A 22,890-nucleotide genomic window follows, 5' to 3' on the forward strand; every position below is an offset into this window, starting at 1 on the left:
GCGCAATCAGAGTGCAGTCGGACAATGCCTCAGCTGTGGCATATATAAACAGGGCGGTACCAAGGGTCGGGCCGCCATGAGGAAAGTAAGCCACATTCTGCTTTGGGCAGAAGAATTTTCAGCGGCGATATCCGCAATCTTCATCCCAGGGGTAAAAAATTGGGAGGCCGACTAACTCAGTCGACAGGACATTCATCCGGGGGAATGGGGCACTCAATCCACAGGTCTTTCAGCAGCTGATTCAGCGGTGGGGTCAACCTCAAGCTTGGTGTGAACGCCGCAGTTAACCTCTGTCTGATTTCAAGGCATCCTTCTTCTGTTTCTGCAAGCCGGTTTATCAGCAGGCCTTCGTCTAGGATCTTTGAAGGTTCAGGTGTCGGCACTGTCCATTTTCTTTAAGAGAAAATTAGCATTATTGCCAGGGTATAGTGGGGGAGGAGCTAGCTACCATACAAATTTATTAAAGTGCCAGCTCCTGGCTAACCCACTTCTATACCCCACTGTACTGAGATTTCAGTGTCCCTTGTGGAATTGGAGAAAGGGATTTATCGGTAAGTAACCAAAATCCTGATTTATTTGTGAACTTACCTGAGAGTTTGACAGCTTGGCGTAGTTGGCAGCTTGGGATAGTTTTGATACGGTATTGTGTTAATACATTTGGATAGTAATTTTTCTTCTGAGTCAATAATGTTTAGCCGATGTCTATGTATACGTTTCCTGTAAATGTAGTAAGGGAAGTGACTGCTGTAATTTGTAGCCGACCAGAATATACTCTGCTATGCAGGTGATTTGTACTTTTCTTCTGAAATGTAAATGTTTTATAGGTTGTCTTAAATAGATTTCATGTTTAGACCCAATTACTTGTTTTCTTATCCCATTGTTTGAGAATGCTGATAAAGGTTCATTATTCTGTGCAATGTCAGATTAGTGTAAAGATGAGTGTTCTCTGGTCAGGAAACCGCAGAGTAGCAGTGTAATTGGCAAGCAATGTTTACAGCGATTAGAACTGGACAAGCAGTGGGAGCTCGCTAACACATTCATTTTCCACAGCTTGCACACAGAAGTGTTGGACATATGGACTGAGCTGCAGGATATTCATGATGCCTACGGACTGAAGTACCAATGGGGAGGATCGCATAGCAACAAAAAGCTCCTGTGCAGCCTTGGAATCGACACAAGGAACATAGTATGTCAGTTCTATGGGCGCTATTGTCTGTTTGTGAAAGCCTAAAGACACTGTAGGAGAGGAGCAAGTCGCTTCAGTGACCCTTTAAACTAACAGTTCCTTGGTAGACTGCATGTGCTTAGAGGCAGCGTTCTGGTTCAGGAAAACTTGCCCTATTACCCATTTTATTCCCAGTGGGTTCAGCAAACTGTTACTCTCCTAGCTGTCTGTTTATACATAGATAAAGGCTGCTGCTTTGTTCCCCACTGGCTGGCTTCCGAAGCACCAGACACTGGGGGAGATTTAGCAAATCTTACAGAGTGGTACAGTGGAGTAGTTACCCATAGCAACCAATCTGCCTCCTAGCTTTAATTTTTAAAAATTGTGCTAGAAAAATGACAGAAGCTGATTGGTTTCGACTAGCAACTTCACTTTATCTCTCTCCAAGACTTGATAACCCCCCCCCATCCCAAAAGCCGCCTCTATCAATTTTGTTGCCAATGCCTCTGTGGCAAGCCAACATATTATCAAGAATAAAATAAAATCCTTGGATATAAATTGATATTTCTATTAAAGCATTAAAATACGACTCATTGCAAATAAAAATAACAGGGAAAAAGGACATGTCTAACTTGTAAAGAAATGGTGCAAGACAATGTGGAAATCACTCAACAAGAGCGCTGGCATGTCACAATACCATTACTAGGCAGAGCGTGGTTAAATAGGCACTAGTAGTTTGTATTTATAATATAGTACATTTGCAGCTGTATGATTGCTTGTGCTACGCAGCGATGTGTACATTAATCACTTTATGCTTTTTATAGCTTTTCACAGGCAACAAGAAGCAGCCTGTCATTGTTCCCATGTATGCAGCTGGCCTGGTAAGCTCTGCTTGTTTACACTGTTTAGCCATAGTCCTTACAGCATGCATGTATCGCTCCAGGTGTATTTTGCATAGAGGATTAGGGGTGCACAACCTTTTGTCAGCTGCTGTTTGCTTTCGACCTAAAAAAGCCATTTACCTCTCTGCAACAGGTAGTGGACCTCTGTGTTGGTGTACCAGACACATCGGTAACAGCCGCACAGAGATGCAGCAATTGTAGCCTGTCTCATGGTGCACTGATGGTTACAGAAGAGCTAGGCAAAAACCTAGGATTCCGGGCACTAATGACTGACCATATACAGCAAATCTATTAATGATCAATAATACTGAAATATAAAGAAATGTAGTAAAACCAGCTGCAGCACCCTGATTATGAGTTGTGGACACTCACTAGAATACCTTCCTAACAAGAAAAGTGAACAGAAAACTTATTAGAGTGGTGCTACGCTTATAATGTGAAAACGCAGGTCTTGGTATGGCAGAATGGTGTAATCAAGACACATGAATTACTAAACAATAACACCACATTTAATTTAAAAAGAAAAAACAAAACATATCACACAACATATAACAATAAGTTATCGCATAACTATCAATATCTAAAACAAGGTGTTTTGTAAAAATAATCATATTAGTAAATCATATACAATTAAAGCTGTCTGTATACCTGCCACAGCTGCTTAATGGTTAAAAATGCTCCAAAATGGGGTACTGGAACTTCTGCCAAATTACCAGTATAATATCCGGCATGTATAAATATGATTATTTAGTGGGAATCCATGTAGAGCGCAATCTCCAAGTGTATATGCTCTGTACCAGCACCAGCAGGGTACAGTCCTGATGACTGCACACAAACCAGTCTCATAGCAGAAATCCAACAAGTGGTGACAGGTTGTTCATTAGTCAGGTGTACAGCACGGAGATGATACAACAGCACCTAATGATAGATGAGAGTAGTCCTCTTACAGAAGAGCACACAAGCAACAGGTGCTAAGCTCACCGATGTGGACTTGTTTATTTGGAAAAGAGGCAGCAAACTGCATCCCCTGTGGTTCATAGAACCAGGGTCAGTTATTTGTTTTAGTATCTGGGGAACATTACTTTTGTGCTCCTTACAATATGGGTAGATACCTGCTTAATTTCCTCTATATAAAGCACTTCTGCTGTATATTTCTTTTGGAAGAGCTAAAGATAAATATGATAAAATCCATGTTTAATAAATAAATGTGACCTACTCCCTACACAGTTATATAAAACCTTCCCGATCATTGTGTGACACTCTGTAATACACAATGGTTTGTCTCGGAATGTAGTCTCTTGGCCGTCGGTCTAAGTGCCGACGCTGATATCCAGTCAAGGGAGTTAAGATAGGTGTCAATACCGACACCTATCTTAATCCCGACACCGGAACACAGACAGACTGATTCCCGAACAAGGTAAGTCTGGGGCGCCCGTCCTCTTAGCCGTGGGGGGGAGGGTTAGGGCTGTTAGTGGGGTTAGCGTTGGGGTTAGGGTCAGGCACGAAGGAGGGGGACTTGGGTTCAGTAACTAATGAGGATGGTTGGTGTCTGCGGAGGGTTAGGGTTAGGCTACCAGAAGGAAGGGTTTTGGGGGAGTAACCTAACAGTATATGGGTGTGTTCCATTCAAATCTTAAGCATTGCTCGCACCTTCATAGGCTGCCAGCAGAATCCACCTTACGGAATTAAAACGCATAACATTCCTGCGGCTTTCTCTCTAATTGAATGTACCCATAATAAAATATATATATATATAGCAAAGTGAAAAATTGTGCACTCGACAGGCTTAAAATATCAAACAATGGACACATTTATTCACTTATACCAGCATAGACGTTTCGATGTGCTGCGAGACCTTTGTCAAGTCAGGCTAACAATCCAGCTTAGAAAATGGAAGTAATTGCATTTTCTAAGATGGTTCGTTTGATATTTCACACTTTGAAATATAAAAGTTGGTAATTCTGTAAGAAGGGATACCACTGACACTCTAACAGTTGTGGAGTACATTTAGTGCGAGTGCTGTTCTTCATTTATGGCTACTATAATCTATGGTTTTATATCTCTGTGCCCAAGGTAGAATGGAGAGAGTCACTTACTATGAGTGGGAGCACGCTAGAGACCAGGCCCGTGTGGAGCTTACAGTCTAAGGGGTTGAGGGTAAAAGTGGGAGGTGAACGAAGAATAAATGAGAAGGGAGGGCAAGGAATGTGCATTAGGAGTGTGAGGGGAGCTGGTGGGCTTTAATGAACAGATGTGTTTTCAGGGTACATTTGGATCCTGGTAGGACAGCGGAGTGAGTCAGCATAATATAAAGGCAAACAAGGCAAAAATCCCCTGGATCCTGTATATAGTGACAGACCATAAGGCTCACATGGGAAAATGTAATTAGGCGCGAGGGTTAAGCTCTGAGTAATCAGATGTGCAAAGGCAAAAGTTGAGGAGAAAATGGCACAGTCAGTGGGTAAAGGGGGCAAAACTTTAAGTATATGTGAAAGGAGAAAAACTAAAGGTGGAATATAAAGACTAAAGACAGAAAGAGGGTCTTGTTGAGGGAGACAATGAGAAAGAAGACAAGGGGCTACAGTTAAGTTGCAGGTGTAATCAGAAAAATGAGGTAGGAACAAGCATATTTACAGAGGAGAAAATCCTAACTGAACTCTCAAAACTGAAAGTGGATAAATCAATGGGGCCTGACGGGATACATCCAAGGATACTAAAAGAGCTTAAAGGGGTGCTGGTAACACCATTAACAGAATTATTCAACCAGTCACTAGCTACTGGAGTAATTCCAGAGGACTGGAAAAGAGCAAACGTCCCACTACACAAAAGTGGAAGCAAGGAAGAGGCAAGTAACTAACGACCAGTGAGCCTTACATCAGTAGTTGGGAAATTGATGGAAACACTCTTAAAAGAAAGAGTCATGGGTTATCTCAAAACCAGCAATTTGCAGGATCCCAAACATCATGGATCTACTGGGGGGAGATCATGTCAAACAAATCTTATTGACTGGGTGACTCAGGAAATAGATAAAGGGGGGGGGGGGCATGGATATAGCTTATCTAGACTTTAGGCTTTTGACACTGTTCCACATCGCAGACTGTTAAATAAAGTGGAAAGCATGGGATTGGATAGAAAGATATGGATAAGATCATGGCTGCAGGATAGGAAACAGAGAGTTGTAGTAAACGGAGTGCAGTCTCCAGAGAGAAATGTTACCAGTGGAGTACCTCAGGGATCTGTACTTGGACCAGTGCTTTTTAATATCTTTATTTGTGACATTGCAAATGGTATTGAAGGGAAACTATGTATTTTTGCAGATGACACAAAGGTATGCAACAGGGTAGACACACCAGGAGGGGTAAAACAAATGATTGATGATCTAGGTAGACTAGAGGAATGGTCAAGAACGTGGCAATTACAGTTTAATGCCAAAAAATGCAAGATCATGCACTTGGGTCTCAAAAATCCAAAGGCTAAATATAGTATTAATGGCACTATACTAGAAACTACTGAAGAGGAAAGGGATCTAGGAGTCACTATTTCAGGTGACTTAAAGGCAAGCAAACATTGTAACAAAGCAATGAGGAAGGCAAGTCAGATGCTTGGTTGCATAGGGAGAGGAATCAGTAGCAGAAAGAAAGAAGTGATAATACCACTGTATTGGTCACTGGTACGTCCTCATCTCGAATACTGTGTTCAGTTCTGGAGGCCATATCTCCAGAAGGATATTAATACATTAGAGACTGTACAAAGAAGGGCAACTAAAATGGTGCAAGGTCTACACCACAAAACGTACCAGGAAAGACTAAAAGATCTTAATATGTATAGTTTGGAGCAGAGAAGAAAAAGGGGGGACATGATGGAAACGCTAAAATATATAAAGGGTTTTTAACAAGGTAAAGGAAGGAGACATTCTTCAAAGAAAGAGAAGTATTAGAACAAGAGGACATGTTCTGAAACTGGAGGGTGGTAGGTTCAGGGGAAATTTGAGGAAAAATGACTTCACAGAAAGGGTAGTGGACAAGTGGAATAGCCTCCCATCAGAGGTAGTAGAGGCTAAGACAGTAGAGCAAGTTAAATTTGCATGGGATAGACATAAGAATATCCTTCAGAAGAAGTTGGGCTCAATAAGGGTTGAGGTAACAATATGGTTAAAAATGGGGCAGACTAGATGGGTCAAGTGGTTCTTATCTGCCGTCAAATTCTATGTTTCTATCATGTCCGGAGCTATTCAGTTAACAGCATTTTGCCCGTGCAGTAAACCATGAGTTCCATAGATTCCAAGCCAAGTGCTGGAATCTATAGGCTTTCCCATAAGCCCCATGGCTAATTGGATATGACCTACAGATTAAGAAATACAATAATTATTCCATATAAAACGGGTACATCAGTGAAACAAGACAGTTGACCTGGTCTTGCAAGGAAGGGGAGGGGGGGGGGGCGCGCATGTGGTGTTTATAATACTGATCTCTTCATTGGTCAACGAAGAAGACAATAGTTTTAAAGTACAAGTATTCAAGTAACTGAAACATAAAATAAAAGCGTACAGTCTTGTCTATATAATTCTATTCAGTTTTCAAGAAGTGTTGGGTTACCTATTGGTACATTTATTGTGCACAGTACATGGGTTGGTAGTGAAATGTGAGCACTGTTTGAAGAGTCACTAGTACCAAAAAATGATTAAATGTAAGAATCGTTAAAATCTAAGCACTATGAAAATGCCTCATTTTGTGTAAAGACGCTTACTATATAAATGATATTTTTGGCCAGCTATGCATATTTGACCAGTGTTGGGGCAATGAGCCAAATGCAGTGCAAGTACAATGCGCAAAAGTTGTTCTTCACAGAGAAGGTTGTGTTTAACTATACCTGTAGGAACAGAAAGTGAAACGAATACTCAATTAGCCTGGAAGCAGGTGCCTGGGGCTATTATATTGCATCCCTCAGACTGCACCCAATACAGATTTCTGTTCACCTGAGGCTGGAACATAAATTTGCATTAAGTAGGACTTTCTGCCCTTATCGCGGCTGCATCAAACACGTTAACCCATACAGATGTGTCCACATCTATCCTCCTTGCGCTACATATAACGCGGGAGCTCCGCGGGACTCTGTAACGCAAAGCATCTTTTCGTGTGACTTTTTTTTTTACCTTCAAATGCGTCTTATTCGCAAAGCACACGCAGCTTGTGCTGATTAGAATGATATGCAGCATGCCTATTTTCTGTGTGTGGCTGTATCTGCATGCGAAATGCTACGTTACTGTGTTCTAGCTGCTGTCACTGTATCTGCTTACACATGCAGATACACCCACAGTCACTCACAGAATATAGGCATGCCGCATATCATTCTAATCAGTACAAGCTGCTTGTGCTAACTATTCGCATTTCTGTGGGAATAAGTCGCATTTGAAGCTAAAAAAGTTGCATGAAAAGGCGCTCGGTGCTACCGAGTCACGGCATGGCCTAGGAGGGCTGTTTAATGCGCAAATAGGCTAGATGTACGAGGAGACATCTGTAGCTACAGGTACTTATCCCAGAATATATGGGTTAACCCGCATTAGCTGTGGATTTACCTCACAAGGAAAAGGGCTTATAATTGAATAGCTCCCGGCATAAAAGTCAGAGGCTACAACCCTTTTTCCTCGCACGGTAAGGTATCAAGCCTAATTGAATCCAGCCTATATACTTAGAGAGAGAGTGTAGCCTCACTTTAATCTGTTATAGGAAAGGTCTGGTCTGTTCTGTATTTCCTACAATGGACGGAGCTATGGTAGAACGTTGTATTGCAGCAGTCTTTTCTGCCGGTGCTGCTCTTTATGCTGTTGGCCACAAGAGGGCATTTGGCATTTTGTTTTACAAATGCTCCTCTAACATATAACTAATTTTTCTTTCTCTGATTGTGTCATGTCATGTTGGTAATTATGAATGTATTTAACTCTTGATTTTCGGGTTTCTAGGGTATGCTGGAACCAACCAAGGAACCTCTAAAGCCTTTATCTGCTGCTGAAAAAATAGCATCTATAGGGCTCTCTCCTGTTCCTCCAGATGACGGCGTTTCTCCTCCTGATCAGTTACAGGTACATTGTCATACAAGTCTTCCTTCCCCTTACTCCTGTGAGAGCTACACAATGGAGTAGCTTGGGTTCTAGGTCATGCTTCACTGCAGGAGCCAGATAGGAATGATTGAAACTAGAATACAGAATGTAAACTGCGCTCCTGGTAGTACAAATTATATTATCATTTACTAAACCTATTTATTAAGAAAGGTTCAAATCCATAATGCTGTATTAGACCGATTACTATATCCTTTTTACAAAAGATTCACCTGAATACCAGACCAGGAACAAAACCTGGCTTTTATTTATGTTTTATTCAGAAAGGATCTAAATGATAAAATTGTCTGTAATGTTGGCAATACCTTTCCATATTGTATATCTGTACATTTGTGTATAAGGATAGTTTTATAAATTGAGGCAGCGCTTCTCTGTCCTGCCTCGCTATTGGGTAGCGCAGAAACATGAAGCTGACGGGCAGGCTTGCAAAACAGATGAAAGTAAATAGTTGAAAAGTGTGGAAATATTTACCAACAGCATATATACAACTCGCACAAAATAATCATGTAACAGAAAAGCGCTGGAAGGGTTGTTGCATTGGCCACAGCACGATCACACATGGCCAGAGATGTCACTGCAAATTTGAAAGGAATTAGGCCAAAACGGCAATGTCAGCTATCTGATCGCTTTAAGATAATTGTAACAAACTTGCGGTGTGAAGTGTCTTGAAAAGACAGAATAAGGCCTATAAACATTTATATGTGGTATTAGAGAAATGTATCTTCAGTTTTATTGTCCTTCAAATACAACTTTGCATTGTGCTGTGTTTTTCTGCTAGAATTGAGCTTCCAGATTTACATATTCAATAGTCTTTAGTTTAGTCGGGGTCAGCTGCTTTACACGGCTAAACCTTGTTCTTTTGGGCGTGTAAAATACTAATGGGCGTCTGATCAGAGCAACAATTGAATTGCGATAGACGCCCATTAGTTAGACCAGGTGTCTGCAACCTTGGCCCTCCAACTGCTGTGGAACTACATATCCCAGCATACACTGCCACCTTTTTGATGTAACAGCATGTGCTAAAACTATGACAGTGCATGCTGGGATGTGTAGTTTCACAGCAGCTGGAGGGCCAAGGTTGAAGACCCCTGAGTTAGACGCCCAGCGCTAACAATTGAATTCCCCCCCCCCCCCAATAATTCTTAAATTATTAAAAACAGAAAAATGGTATTGTTTCCATGCCTACAAAGGAGAAAAGCCCTGCTCTTACATCTTAAGCACCCAACCAGGTTATCACACAGATTGTTTATTTCATTATAAATACATTTTGTCAACTGTTGGACAACCACCCTCATTTTTACCTCCCTGTCTATGGAAATGGATAAGATTAATTCTGTTCTCGCACGCTGTGAGCCATAGTACCACACAATACAGAAGCGTGTTTATAATGAGTGTGCGGTGCACATGGGCCCGCACCGCACGTCTTGCACCCATATTATACTTACCACTCCGGAGTCCCCTCGTCGGCGCCGATGTCAGCACTGTAAAAACTACCTGGAAAATGGCTGCCGCGAGCATTTTCCCAGCGTTTTGTGCATGCGCAGTATGGAAAACACAGGGAAAATGGCCGCCCCGCCCATTTTCCCTGCAGGCTCTGGGCACACTCTAGTGCTCAGTGCACTGCCAGCAGCCGGACTGAGAGGAGGGGGGCCGGGACGGAGACTGCACACGGGCCACCTCCTCTCTTGAAACACCCCTGATACAATACCATACGAGGGTTGTCGGCTGTGTATAATGGTATGGGTTATTTGAAGCCTGGGCTTATAGATAATTGGGGAGAGGCAGGTAAAACTGAAGGCCCCCATACATCAGAGATTGTGCAGCAATCACGCAATCGATTGTGTATAAAAGTCTTTCCCTTTTTTCAATCGATTGCAGAATTGCCACAGTCGATTGAAAAAGGGAAAGATTTTTATATACAATCGATTGCAAATTGCACGATTACTGCAATCAATCTCTGATGTATGGGGGCCTTAAGGGTTGGATCATCCAGAGTTGACAACTCATTTTAACATCTCTGCAGCAGTTAAAAACATTAATTTTAAACTAGATTTGATGATCATCTGCATTCTTTCTTCCTTTTTCAGGAATCCCTCCCACCTGTCCAGTTTGACTGGAGTAGCAGTGGCCTTACCAACCCCTTAGATGGTACGTCTCTCCGTAGAGCCTCTAGCAACAGAGCTAGACATAAGAAAGCTTCAGAGTCCAAACCGTCTTCTCTCTGCTGACCTTCTCCTCTGTCTTGTTAGTGTTCTCTTGGAAAATTCAGGCTTTCTTTCCTCTTACCTTTTCTAAGCATGAGCAGTTTGGCTGAAATGGTGACTTATTAACAGAGCCGAATAACAAAATGTCCTATTGAGAAGTAGCTCAGCGTTACGTTTTACAGTTTGCAGATTTACGTAGTTTAGTGTAAATGTTGGTATTATAATTTAATATACTTTCTATGAAAATATTAAAGTTAATTCATTTATAACATAATGTATGTGCTGGCAGCTAAAATAACCCTTTGGTCCACGTTTACATTGTTATTTATTTATTTATTGACTTATTACCAGTTGAAGAACAAGGTACGTTTTGTTTAGTTTGGTTATTTTATGTTCCTTTTTGTTTGCTATAATATCTTATGCTGTCCTAAATTTTCTCTTTAGTCTATTTACCGCTATAGGACTAGTTTACTTAGCAGTGCCAAATTGTTTGGCATCTTCCAGTTCATTCAAACTGTTTGCCGCTATGTGATATGACTGTATCCGCAGCAGCCTGTGTTTCTGGAGACCATATAACTTTCCTCCAGTTACCTCAATTCAGTGGTCTGTGTGAGTAACATAATAAAATGAAATAGTCCAGTTAGTCCAGCATCATGGACTGCATGTCCCTTACACGTAGGGGCTGATTTAAATTAATGCAGTGTTCTGCACACATTTGTGATCATTACAGTAGGCATCAACGTTAAAACGTGTAATGTTGCTGTACTCGATGTTCCAGAACCGCACATTGCAGACATTGTGTTTCGTTCAACCAGGCCCATAATGTCTTATTCATCCTACTAGAACTGCACTAATAGAAATAATAGGTATTGAGGACTAATAGAAATGATAGGCATTGAGGACTAATAGAAATGATAGGCAACCAGGCCCATAATGTCTTATTCATCCTACTAGAACTGGACTAATAGAAATTATTGGTATTGAGGACTAATAGAAATGATAGGCATTGAGGACTAATAGAAATGATAGGCAACCAGGCCCATAATGTCTTATTCATCCTACTAGAACTGGACTAATAGAAATGATTGGCATCTTTTTATTATCCGATGCGATCCTACATCTAACTTGTCTATATTTTTTTCACTTTACGTTATTTCCAGTGGCCACGTTAATTGTGACTGTTAATGGTCTCGTCCCCATACAGTGGTCTGCAGGACACAGTCTCATGTATATGTCAGTCAATGAAGGAAAGCCTGAATGCACAGATTTCTTTCTTTCTCTGTTATCTGGTGTCTTCGTCTTTCAGCAAATCCATCTTGCTGCTTATTTCACAATTGATTTAATTCTTCAATCTCATTTTAGGATGTTGACGGGAAACAGTTCAGTTTGTTTGACCATTTTGGCTCAGTTGAAAACGAATATTATATTTATTGAAATAATTGCAGTGCAGTATGTCTTTTTTTTTTTTTCTCTCAAATGTTCTAGAACTGAATCTGCTATTGTCTATTATTGTGGATATATTTTAAAACCACAATTATGGAGCAATTATACCGTACATATAAATTAATCAATTCTAGAATCATTTGTTTGCACCAGAGCAGTTCTCAGCACTATGTGTATGTAAAATAGCCACATAACCTGCCCACAGTGTGTCGAGTTATATTTTTGTCCATTTAAAGCGCATCTGCTGTTTATACACAGTACAAGACAGCCCTTTTGTTGTCTTAGGCTAAATTCTTATGACTATGCAGTATTATTTGCTAGGAACGAGTGACATTGAGAACTAGTGACATCATCACTTCATAGCGTGGTGATGTCACTGGCTTGATGATGTCACTTCTAGTGCTTTTAGAGGCTGCATGCTCATTAACACTGCATTAAGTCTATCTCCCATGTGTAGGCTATAGCTAAAATAAGCACTGGCTACAAACTCTGAATATTTCTCATTATTTAAAGTAAAGTGTGCGTCAAAAGCTGGCTTGTTTCCCCTTAATCAGTATTTTTGTGTTTCTTTCCCCTTCAAAATGTTTTACCACTAAGCACTTTGTTTCTGCTGGATAACTGTGTGCTATGATTTTGTATTCTATACTGTGAATTTCCACAATGCCATCAGTTATTATTGGCAGTAACATTGTACGCTATAGGTATGTTCTCACTGTGGAATATATATTAGTTATAATATGCATGTTTAAGTGTGTGTCTTACCCCCTTTTTACACACAACCTCCCCCCCATCCCCTGGCTAACCGTCTTTACGGCTGAATACCAACACGGTCACTGAATTTCAAGCTAGTGGAGGTTCCACTCTTCTGAATCTTGATTTCTTTGGGCCCGTGGATGACAGTGGCTATAGCGGCACCGCCACGATGCCAGGTCAGCTGAGTGTCAGAATGGTTGCCTTAGAAAGCATGGGCACATCACTGTGGCTTTCCTACAAACAAGACACCTGCTCACGATATTCTCTCTTGTGTGTTGTAAATATTTTATCTTTGTATGTTGCAAGCGCCTTACGAGGACTCCGCTTCTATTACCACAGCCGAACAAATTTAAAAATCGAGGCTATTGTCCTGTGGAATGGAGTAAATATCCATTTTTAACATAATGGGGGTTTATAAATATCCGACAAGGCGCATTCATGATGTCTGCAGAAAAAAGGTTATTATATGCAATCCATCTGTTCTAAATTCTACTCTCTATTTTAACGAAACCATAATAAAGTCATGCAAACAAAATATCCCGATTGCTATATTGTAATTCATTGCTATCAGACAGTGACTGTGGTTTTGCATGTTCGTGAATTTTGTTCATGAAATTTTATGGTAATTTCTCAGCTATGGAAAAAAAAATTGGCTTTTTGTTTTTTGTTACAAAAAGAAACCAGTGCAGTTACCGTGTGTATTTTTTTTTTGTACATTTTTTTGTGAACTTTTTGAAGGTAAATCTTTATTTTGAGATCATTCTGGAGCCCATGTTCTAGAACACTAGTGACTGCAGTAATTTGACCGTAGAGTATGCCAAAGTTAATATATCAATCACTACGTCACATTTCCCGTCCTGATTATTCCTTTTGTGCACTCACTGGATATAAAAACCAAAAAATAAAATAAAACTAGTAATCTTACAGGTGTCCTACAACAATGTGTATCTTTTTTTTTTGTTTCTCTGCCTCCGGTCTTTAGTTACCCTTGAAGGAACCCCAGTATAAGTTGCTTTTCTGAGGAAGCCATTTACAGCATACAATATCAACGCCAATGTTGCTAAACATAAAACGCTTAATTTAGATCTTACAATTCAGAGAAATTCTTTATAAAATATAACTGTTCCCTCTGAAGTTGGTTAGCTCATTTTATGTTACTTTGCATACTATATTTAAGAGTAAATCTGAAAGTCGGCGATTGTGGGAGGAAGAAGAGATTGGTTGAGTTGGGCTATGCAGCAGTTTGCTAGGCCACACTGCGCTAAATCACAACGAAAATACTACCAACAAGACCTCACTATTCCAAATCTCACACCAACTTAGCGTTTAAAAAAAAAAAAATTGAATGAAAAAAATAAAAATAAAATATATATATATATATATTTATATTTTAAGGTCTTTGGGGTTGTACTTTTTGATTTATACTTTTGACGATGAAGATTATTCTTTTAGGCTCATGTCATGTTTCAAAAATGAAATGCAACACAAGAAAAATACTGCAGATTCTATATTACCAATATGAATTTGAGAACCGATGCTTATATATGTTCTTGAGCATGTTCTGGACAGTATGTACTATAGTGTGCCAATGATTTCCTGCAACACATGGTCAGAAACCACTCATCCATCTCCAAATAGCAGTATTGATCACGTTGGTTAAAAGAAAAGTGTTATGGTGCATACACACGGTCAGATCTGTCGGATGAACGATTTCAGACTGTATTAAAATGAATGGAATCGTCCAAATCTGACTGCAAACACATCAGATGTCAGATATCGTTATCTGACCATCGGGAATGCTCATCGCTCATCGTTGCAGACTCACATGTCAGATTTTTAAAATGGTTATTGTTCAGATCTGACACAAAATCTGACCGTGCGTATGCACCATTAGTCACTAGTGTGTTCTTTTTTTTCTAAGAGGTTCCTTATCTGTCACACTCGCAGTACTAACATGTATACTAATGTCTTTCACCTCTCCAAAAACGTTTAACCACTTTGATACATCCTAAAAAGCTTCAGTCTTAGTTAGCTCAGAAACCTAATGGAAGATGAGACCTTGTATTCATCTAGGAATAATAGATAAGGCATCGGTTTTCACGCTAACCCCTTACCACACAACTTGTTTCTGGGAAAGTCATGTGTCAGAGCTTGCTGAACATTGGGAGCGGTTTGTTTTGGTTTTTCTGTTTTTGGTGTAAAAAAGACCATGCCTGGGAACTCGCATGTTGGCCTACAATTCCCATTGTAGATTGGTAATTATTCAGGGTAATAAAGTGCTGGGGATCACTCACTGATTGTAGTCATTTAATCCACGCTTCAGAGGGAATTCTGTGTGTTTTACATGAGCTTAAAAAGCAGCCTAGTCTCACACAAGCGGATGTATTACAAATGCATCCTTATAAACAGCTTAGTGAGGATCTTCAACAGAGGGTGATACCTATACAAGTGGGAATATGTTTACACGGGTCAGCTTGTTATGGAAGTTCCCAGGCATGCAACAGTAGATGTGTAGCGGTGTTTTGGTTGCTGTCCAACATAGTTACATGTTTTGAAGTCTGAATGATGTAACATGGATCTCCGTGTTCTGTACAGCTGGGACTTAATGGCTTTGCTGGTGAAGGGTCTCTTTAATCTATTAACATCTTTGGCCTACTCATCTAGAACCAAGAAGATCGGAATGTCAAAGCGGAAACTTCTCTGAGTGGGCAAATCCATACTAGAGTTGGCTATGCTGTTTATAACATTGCAGCATGGAAACAAAAAATAAAATAGGAACTTGCCCACATTGCAATCTGTTGGTTATATAAACTTCACACGGGATGTATTAATTGTACAGGTGCTAAGATTAGAACGACACAATAAATGCAGTTGAAAGAATAGATTACAATCCACCTAGAAAATGTCCCGTCATTGATTCTTATTAGTTTGTTCAAAGCAGTGGCAGGTTGCAGGTGAAGATTTGAAACGGCACCCGGTGTGCTTTACACTGACTGCAGGTGCCGTATTAAATTTGCACCTGCAACCAGCCGGTCTCTTCGTAAGCCCTTAAGCGTCTCATAGTACTTCCACATTTAGTCTTTGCTTTCCTACAAGTGCTAATGAAAGTATTTAAAGTTATTGTACTAATGGACAACTTCCTGGACTCTACTACCAAATGGATTCGGATCCTGGGTGTAGGTAACATTAGTGGTCCATTAATAAAATTCTGTAGCCACAATCGTCACTTGTTTTCTGATCCGCCGAAGAAACGTCTCACTACCAGTCTGTGTTAATTTCTCTGTGTCCTTAATGCTTCAGCAAGCTTATGTAGTGGCTAGTATTACATATACTTTTGAGTGGATTAGTTTGTGTCTTTATTGCATACCTGTAAATAACTGAGTGTGATAGTTACATATGTATTGGGCGTCCCATAGTTTGCCGATGTAGAGCTACATAACCGACTGTATTTTCTAACAATTGTGAAATCTTAACATGTTCAAAGCCATGTTTTATTTGTTTAGCGTAACACTAATAATGCATACAAGTATAGTCGTGCCTGATTAGTCTCTGGGAAATACATATCTCCAATAACATTGCTCAGTTAACAGAATGCCAAGTCTATATTTATAAATGCTTGTCTGCATTTATCGGCTGTGATTAGCGCTGATTCACAGGGATAACTTCTACAGCTGATGTCCCTGTAACCCCTGATACTCTGTAACAAAAGCACTCAGATATTTAGTGTGAGGTGTATGTGTGGTTAGTTAAGGTGACTGGTCTCTGCCATCACTGATTATCATTTTATACTACAAGGTGTGGACCCCGAGTTGTACGCATTGACAACGTCCAAAGTGGAATCCTCCAGTGCCAGCAACAAGGTGACGGACGCGTTTGCAAGGCTCATGTCTACAGCGGAAGCCACAAGCACATCTGCAAGGTAAATGATAGAGCTCTATAGATTGGTAGCAGCTGTCCTGCAACTCCTCTTTCAAGTGTCGTATAAGAGCTCTGCCATGGGCATGGCTAGATGAAATTATGTGTAAAATAAACTCTATCGCTTCTACGGCTTCATTCTCCAACATAAAGTGACAAGCTTGAGGACTTAATTTTTAGTAACTGCTAAAATCGGAGCAATCCTGTTGCTTACATCAAGCAGCAGGATTCAGAGCACAATTGTGACGTATATGGCTAATATAGGACAAGATGTAGCCAAGCCAGGAGCCTGATATTATTAGATGTTTAGCATGTTTGGGTAGCGTTGGTATACCTGGACATTCTGTCTCGTTCCCCGTCCTATCCATACATTCTAAGTAGCAAAGTAAATTAAATTAAACCAATCAATCTATACTAATATAAGAATGTTGTATCTGTATGTTCTAAATTGGCGCAAAATCTACTAAACTGATTTTCAGGAAATCTGCATCAATTTGTAGTGCAAACTCCTAGAATTAACCTGCACTTTGTTTCATATCCATCCGTCGAGTTAAACCTGAGCAATAACAAAAATAAAATTTATTGACATCATCAATGCAAGAGATAGGTGTGACCCCATGCGCGTGGCCGGTAAGGGGTCGGGTGAGAGGTGCTTTGGGCCGGCATTCACTTGAATAGGATAGGCTACATAGCAGTCTGTGCACAGGGCACACAGTGACATTGGTGTGAGTGGTGGGTGAATAGGATAGGCTACATAGCAGTCTGTGCACAGGGCACACAGTGATATTGGTGTGAGTGGTGGGTGAATAGGATAGGCTACATGGCAGTCTGTGCACAGGGCACACAGTGACATTGGTGTGGGTGAATAGGATAGGCTACATAGCAGTCTGTGCACAGGGCACACAGTGACATTGGTGTGAGTGGTGGGTGAATAGGACAGGCTACATAGCAGTCTGTGCACAGGGCACACAGTGACATTGGTGTGGGTGAATAGGATAGGCTACATAGCAGTCTGTGCACAGGGCACACAGTGATATTGGTGTGAGTGGTGGGTGAATAGGATAGGCTACATGGCAGTCTGTGCACAGGGCACACAGTGACATTGGTGTGAGTGGTGGGTGAATAGGATAGGCTACATAGCAGTCTGTGCACAGGGCACACAGTGACATTGGTGTGAGTGGTGGGTGAATAGGATAGGTTACATAGCAGTCTGTGCACAGGGCACACAGTGACATTGGTGTGAGTGGTGGGTGAATAGGATAGGTTACATAGCAGTCTGTGCACAGGGCACACAGTGATATTGGTGTGAGTGGTGGGTGAATAGGATAGGCTACATAGCAGTCTGTGCACAGGGCACACAGTGACATTGGTGTGAGTGGTGGGTGAATAGGATAGGTTACATAGCAGTCTGTGCACAGGGCACACAGTGACATTGGTGTGGGTGAATAGGATAGGCTACATAGCAGTCTGTGCACAGGGCACACAGTGACATTGGTGTGAGTGGTGGGTGAATAGGACAGGCTACATAGCAGTCTGTGCACAGGGCACACAGTGACATTAGTGTGGGTGAATAGGATAGGCTACATAGCAGTCTGTGCACAGGGCACACAGTGACATTGGTGTGAGTGGTGGGTGAATAGGATAGGCTACATAGCAGTCTGTGCACAGGGCACACAGTGATATTGGTGTGAGTGGTGGGTGAATAGGATAGGCTACATGGCAGTCTGTGCACAGGGCACACAGTGACATTGGTGTGAGTGGTGGGTGAATAGGATAGGCTACATAGCAGTCTGTGCACAGGGCACACAGTGACATTGGTGTGAGTGGTGGGTGAATAGGATAGGTTACATAGCAGTCTGTGCACAGGGCACACAGTGACATTGGTGTGAGTGGTGGGTGAATAGGATAGGTTACATAGCAGTCTGTGCACAGGGCACACAGTGATATTGGTGTGAGTGGTGGGTGAATAGGATAGGCTACATAGCAGTCTGTGCACAGGGCACACAGTGACATTGGTGTGAGTGGTGGGTGAATAGGATAGGTTACATAGCAGTCTGTGCACAGGGCACACAGTGACATTGGTGTGGGTGAATAGGATAGGCTACATAGCAGTCTGTGCACAGGGCACACAGTGACATTGGTGTGAGTGGTGGGTGAATAGGACAGGCTACATAGCAGTCTGTGCACAGGGCACACAGTGACATTGGTGTGAGTGGTGGGTGAATAGGATAGGATACATAGCAGTCTGTGCACAGGGCACACAGTGACATTGGTGTGAGTGGTGGGTGAATAGGATAGGATACATAGCAGTCTGCACAGGGCACACGGATGAATAGGATAGGCAACATAGCAGTCTGTGCACAGGGCACACAGTGATATTGGTGTGAGTAGTGAGTGAATAGGATAGGCTACATAGCAGTCTGTGCACAGGGCACACAGTGACATTGATGTGAGTGGTGGGTAAAGACGCTACTGCCACTTGTCTCTATAGCGCTGCTGGTCACATGCACCCCTCCTGCGACAGGTGCCCCTATGCGAAGCAATACAATGAGAACACCTCAAATAAAAAAAAAAAAAATGTTGACAGAAGCGATTTCATCATGGGCGAGGCTGCGCGTAAAAGCTAGTTGGCAAATAAAAGTAATATTTCCGAAACAAACTCCTTGAATGAAGTGTTTGATAATTTTCAATATACTGTTGAGAAATTAAGAAATCTTTATTCTCGGCCCTCTGGAATGATTTGAGGACTCTAGTTCAATTAGGGTATCTGTCGCCGTGAGATTCATTTCCACAGATAACTAAGATGGCGTTGGGCTATTAAACCTTTACTTTTTTATTTTGCTCCATTTAACATGGATGATTGTCAGATTTCTTTGTCGCTCTGCAGTTCTCTTATGCAGCTGTAGTCTTTATACTATGATGCTGTAAGTGCTTCTGTGTCCAAAATCTGGAATCATTCAGTAGTAGTTTGCTTTCTAACTCCTATTGTCCCATACTCCAATGTTATATACATGTTGCTTCCTGTTATGTAATAATATAACAACATAGGATAAACAGCATAATTTGAAAAGTATGTCATACGCACATTTTTATTTATTTTAAAGGCACGCAAAATTAAATAATTTAAAATCTACTTGTTTGACTACAGAAAAAAAAAGAATTATTTATTGCTTTTCATCAGTTTTTAATGGATTGCAGTACATTTTCTCTAGCTTGGAACTGGTGTCTAGGAAGCAATATGGCCTAGAATGGGACCAGAAGATAGCTGCACCAATTATCTCTTTAGTGCCATAGTTCATGTTAATTCTAGAACAGGGGCATAAACAGAGGCGACAATGGCATGTGGTTGCCTCCAGGTGCCAGTCCTGATTAAGGCACACTGACCTCCTCCATTGCTCCAGGGTCTTTGTGTCCCAGAGCAGGAATAAGCCCCCCACCCTGGAGTCCAGTCTCACACCAATGTACATAAAATGGCCGGGGCAGAGCCTGGAGTGCGTGGCTCCTCCCTCCTTTGTTGGTGGTTCATCCCCTCACACGTGGGAACTGCTGCTTTTGCTGTTGGAAGACTGATCAGCAATGGGGGTAGTGTTGTGTGCTGGGGTGTTGGTATTTAATTGGGGAAGGAGTGTGCGTCTGGGTGTTGCTGCTGGGGTGTTGGCAGTAAATGCAGGGAGGGAGAGTGCGTGGGTTCTGCTGGGGTTTGGCAGTGAATGCAGTGAAGAGTGTGTCTGGGTGCTGCTAGTGTGTTAGTCATAAAAGCTGGTGGGGAGGGGGGTGTCTGGGTGGTGCTGACAGTGAATGTGGAGGGGAGTGAAAGCTTGTCTGGGTGCTGCTGGGTTATTGGTAGCGAATGAGGGGTGTGGAGTGTGTGTCTGGGTGCTGCTGTGGTGTTGGCAGTGAATGTGGTTTAGGGGAGAGTGTGTGTGTGTGTGTGTGTGAGTGCTGCTGGGACTGGGGTTTTGGTAGTGAATGTGAGGGGGTGGCTCCAACAACATTCTCTTCTCCGGACTCCAGTCCTGACATGGCCACCGTAGCTTTGTAGAAATATCAAGCCCTCCCTCACACCTGTAGTAACACATTACCCTCACTCACACCTGCAATAACTTATTGCCCTCCCTCTCCTCTGGAGTAACCTATTCCCCTCCCTCGCCCGTGTTGTAACACATTCCCTTCCTACACCCAGTAGTAACACATTTTCCGCTCACCTCTGTAGTAACTGTGTCCCTAACACTACACACCATACTGTACTCTAACCCCGAGCCCACTACTATATGCATACCCCCCCTAACCCTGCACCCAATACTGTGTTCTTATCCCTCAACATTTAACACAATACTGTACCCTTATCCCCTAACCCTGCTGCCAATACTGTACCCTTACCCCATAACCCTGCACCCAATATTGTATCTTTACCCCCAACCCTTCCCTTACTATACAAATAGGAGAGCCACACCAACTGCCAGTGATGTTTGGCAGCTCTTGGGATGAATATTGAACTGTGCTGCAGCCACAGAGAGACAGTCAAACAGGACAGTGCACAGGGGGAGGAAACATTTTAGCCCATTTCCCCCCTTTAGGAGTCAAGAAAAGAACCCTTCTTGCGCACCTACGTCCATCATGGAAGGAATATTCTCCCCGATTTTCATGTTTCTAGGTCCAAGGGTTCGGGCCGGGCACTGATCAGTCAGTCAGGACATCTGATTATATATATATATATTAGGGATGTGCAGGCTCGGATAGGTTATATATATATATATATATATATATCTATCATGTGTCTTATTATAATACCTGTACATTCAGGATAGCTGTATCTAGATATCTGAAATAACTGTGACCAGCTTGCTGTGTCAGGGAACGCAGTTTATTGTAAAAATGGTCATCCACACAGGAAAATGTCCTTTGATTTGAGGGGGATGTGAGACTATTTCTGTTTGTGTACACTAATAACCATCATGTTACTATTGAATAGAAGAGGGGTGCTACCAAGTGATTAAAGCTGGGTCCACACCTTACAGATATATCTGCAGATAATGGTTGTTCATACACTAAACAACTATCTGTCATCTGGCCGTGGGTGTCACGCCCCCTTCCGCGACCTCTGCAGCAAGTGTATGAGCAATCAGCTGGCCGTCCGTACACACAGCGCAATGCCCCTATATATCTGCAGATATATTGGGCATCGACTGCAGCAGAGCCAACGCAATATATCTTTCACAGACATATTGCTGGTACACAATGGCCGACGCACAAAAGATATATTGACCAATTGATTGGCCAATATATCTGCCAGTGTGTACCCAGCATTACATTGCTTGTATAATTATGCATAAGGTCATAATGTTTTTTGTAGATCCCGTAAAATGGCCGGTACTATTAAACCTTGATATGAGTCGTGAAACTCACATGAATAGTATTAACTCTTCCAGTGTAAACCATCTATAGTGTGTTTCTACATTGTACTGTATTAGAAATATTTAGTGCAGTATCCGCAGCATTTACTGTGAAGGGCAATATATGCACTAATGTGACATTGTTGCTCAAAGTACTAGGCCATTAATTGTTGCATTGCAGGATGTGTTTTCTGATGTGAATGGACTGGCACATGGGGAGAACGGGACTTAGACGCCCGTTACTGGTGCGCGGATGAAAATGGGGTGTAGGCCACACCCCCTAAATGACGTTATTTGTGGGTGTGCCCGTTTGGCACACCTCCAGTTAACGTCAGGCTGGGGGCAAGCCCAGCACTAAGTCAGTAGCTGGGCTGCCCCCAGCCCTTTTCCTGCACTGAATGGATTCCTCTTCTCCGGGGCTGTCACCGCCGCACAGCTGCGGCGGTGGAGGTACCCAACCTCCCGAACGCCCGCCGGACACTTTGCCACGCGAGTGGAACAGCAGGGCACTGCCTGTAAACAAGTCTGATGGTTGGGAGGGGTGCACCCTCTATGGGGTGGAGACCCTGTTCAACTGCACTGGTCGAACGTGCCTCGAGCCGGCCCTGCCTACGGCACAATGCATACCCCATCATGGCCATCTTTCGAGGGGCTGATGGTTATGTCCTTATTGCACTGTCCACACTTATCCAACCTTGTTGTTTGGCTACCTGCAACACAGAAAGGGAGTCTGCAGCCTTGCCTTTGCCTCATATATCTGAGAGAGAAGCCTGCTGTTACTGTCCTCTGTACACAGCTTGCTGGTTATGTAATCTGCCTGATGCTGGGGTTCAGTTTTACCTGTTATATATGTGGTTTTCCATAAAGCTTGAGACTGCGCTGTGTTCTGTCTCCTATGGGAGAGGGCTAGAAGTGGAGGATTAGTGCGATGCTTTTACATTGTATTGTATTATTGATGACCGGTTTATTCAGAAATCAACACAACCACAGATCTGTGAGC

General features: G+C 42.1%; 1 protein-coding gene across 2 annotated transcripts in view; it reads left to right on the plus strand.

Annotated features, from left to right (window-relative positions):
- AFTPH (aftiphilin) overlaps positions 1 to 22,890 on the plus strand; it is a 74,485-nt gene that overhangs the window by 48,550 nt on the left and 3,045 nt on the right. The window contains exons 4-9 of one of the 2 annotated variants that reach the window (XM_088477231.1): positions 1,051 to 1,186; positions 1,990 to 2,046; positions 8,027 to 8,146; positions 10,270 to 10,330; positions 12,675 to 12,758; positions 16,378 to 16,501. In XM_088477231.1, coding sequence (XP_088333357.1) covers positions 1,051 to 1,186; positions 1,990 to 2,046; positions 8,027 to 8,146; positions 10,270 to 10,330; positions 12,675 to 12,758; positions 16,378 to 16,501 — 582 coding nt within the window. The remainder of the gene's footprint in view (positions 1 to 1,050; positions 1,187 to 1,989; positions 2,047 to 8,026; positions 8,147 to 10,269; positions 10,331 to 12,674; positions 12,759 to 16,377; positions 16,502 to 22,890) is intronic. The other variant, XM_088477232.1, reaches the window with a different exon arrangement.

The sequence above is a fragment of the Taudactylus pleione genome, unplaced genomic scaffold (assembly GCF_031769625.1).
Source record: "Taudactylus pleione unplaced genomic scaffold, aTauple2 ptg000201l, whole genome shotgun sequence".
NCBI lineage: Eukaryota > Metazoa > Chordata > Amphibia > Anura > Myobatrachidae > Taudactylus > Taudactylus pleione.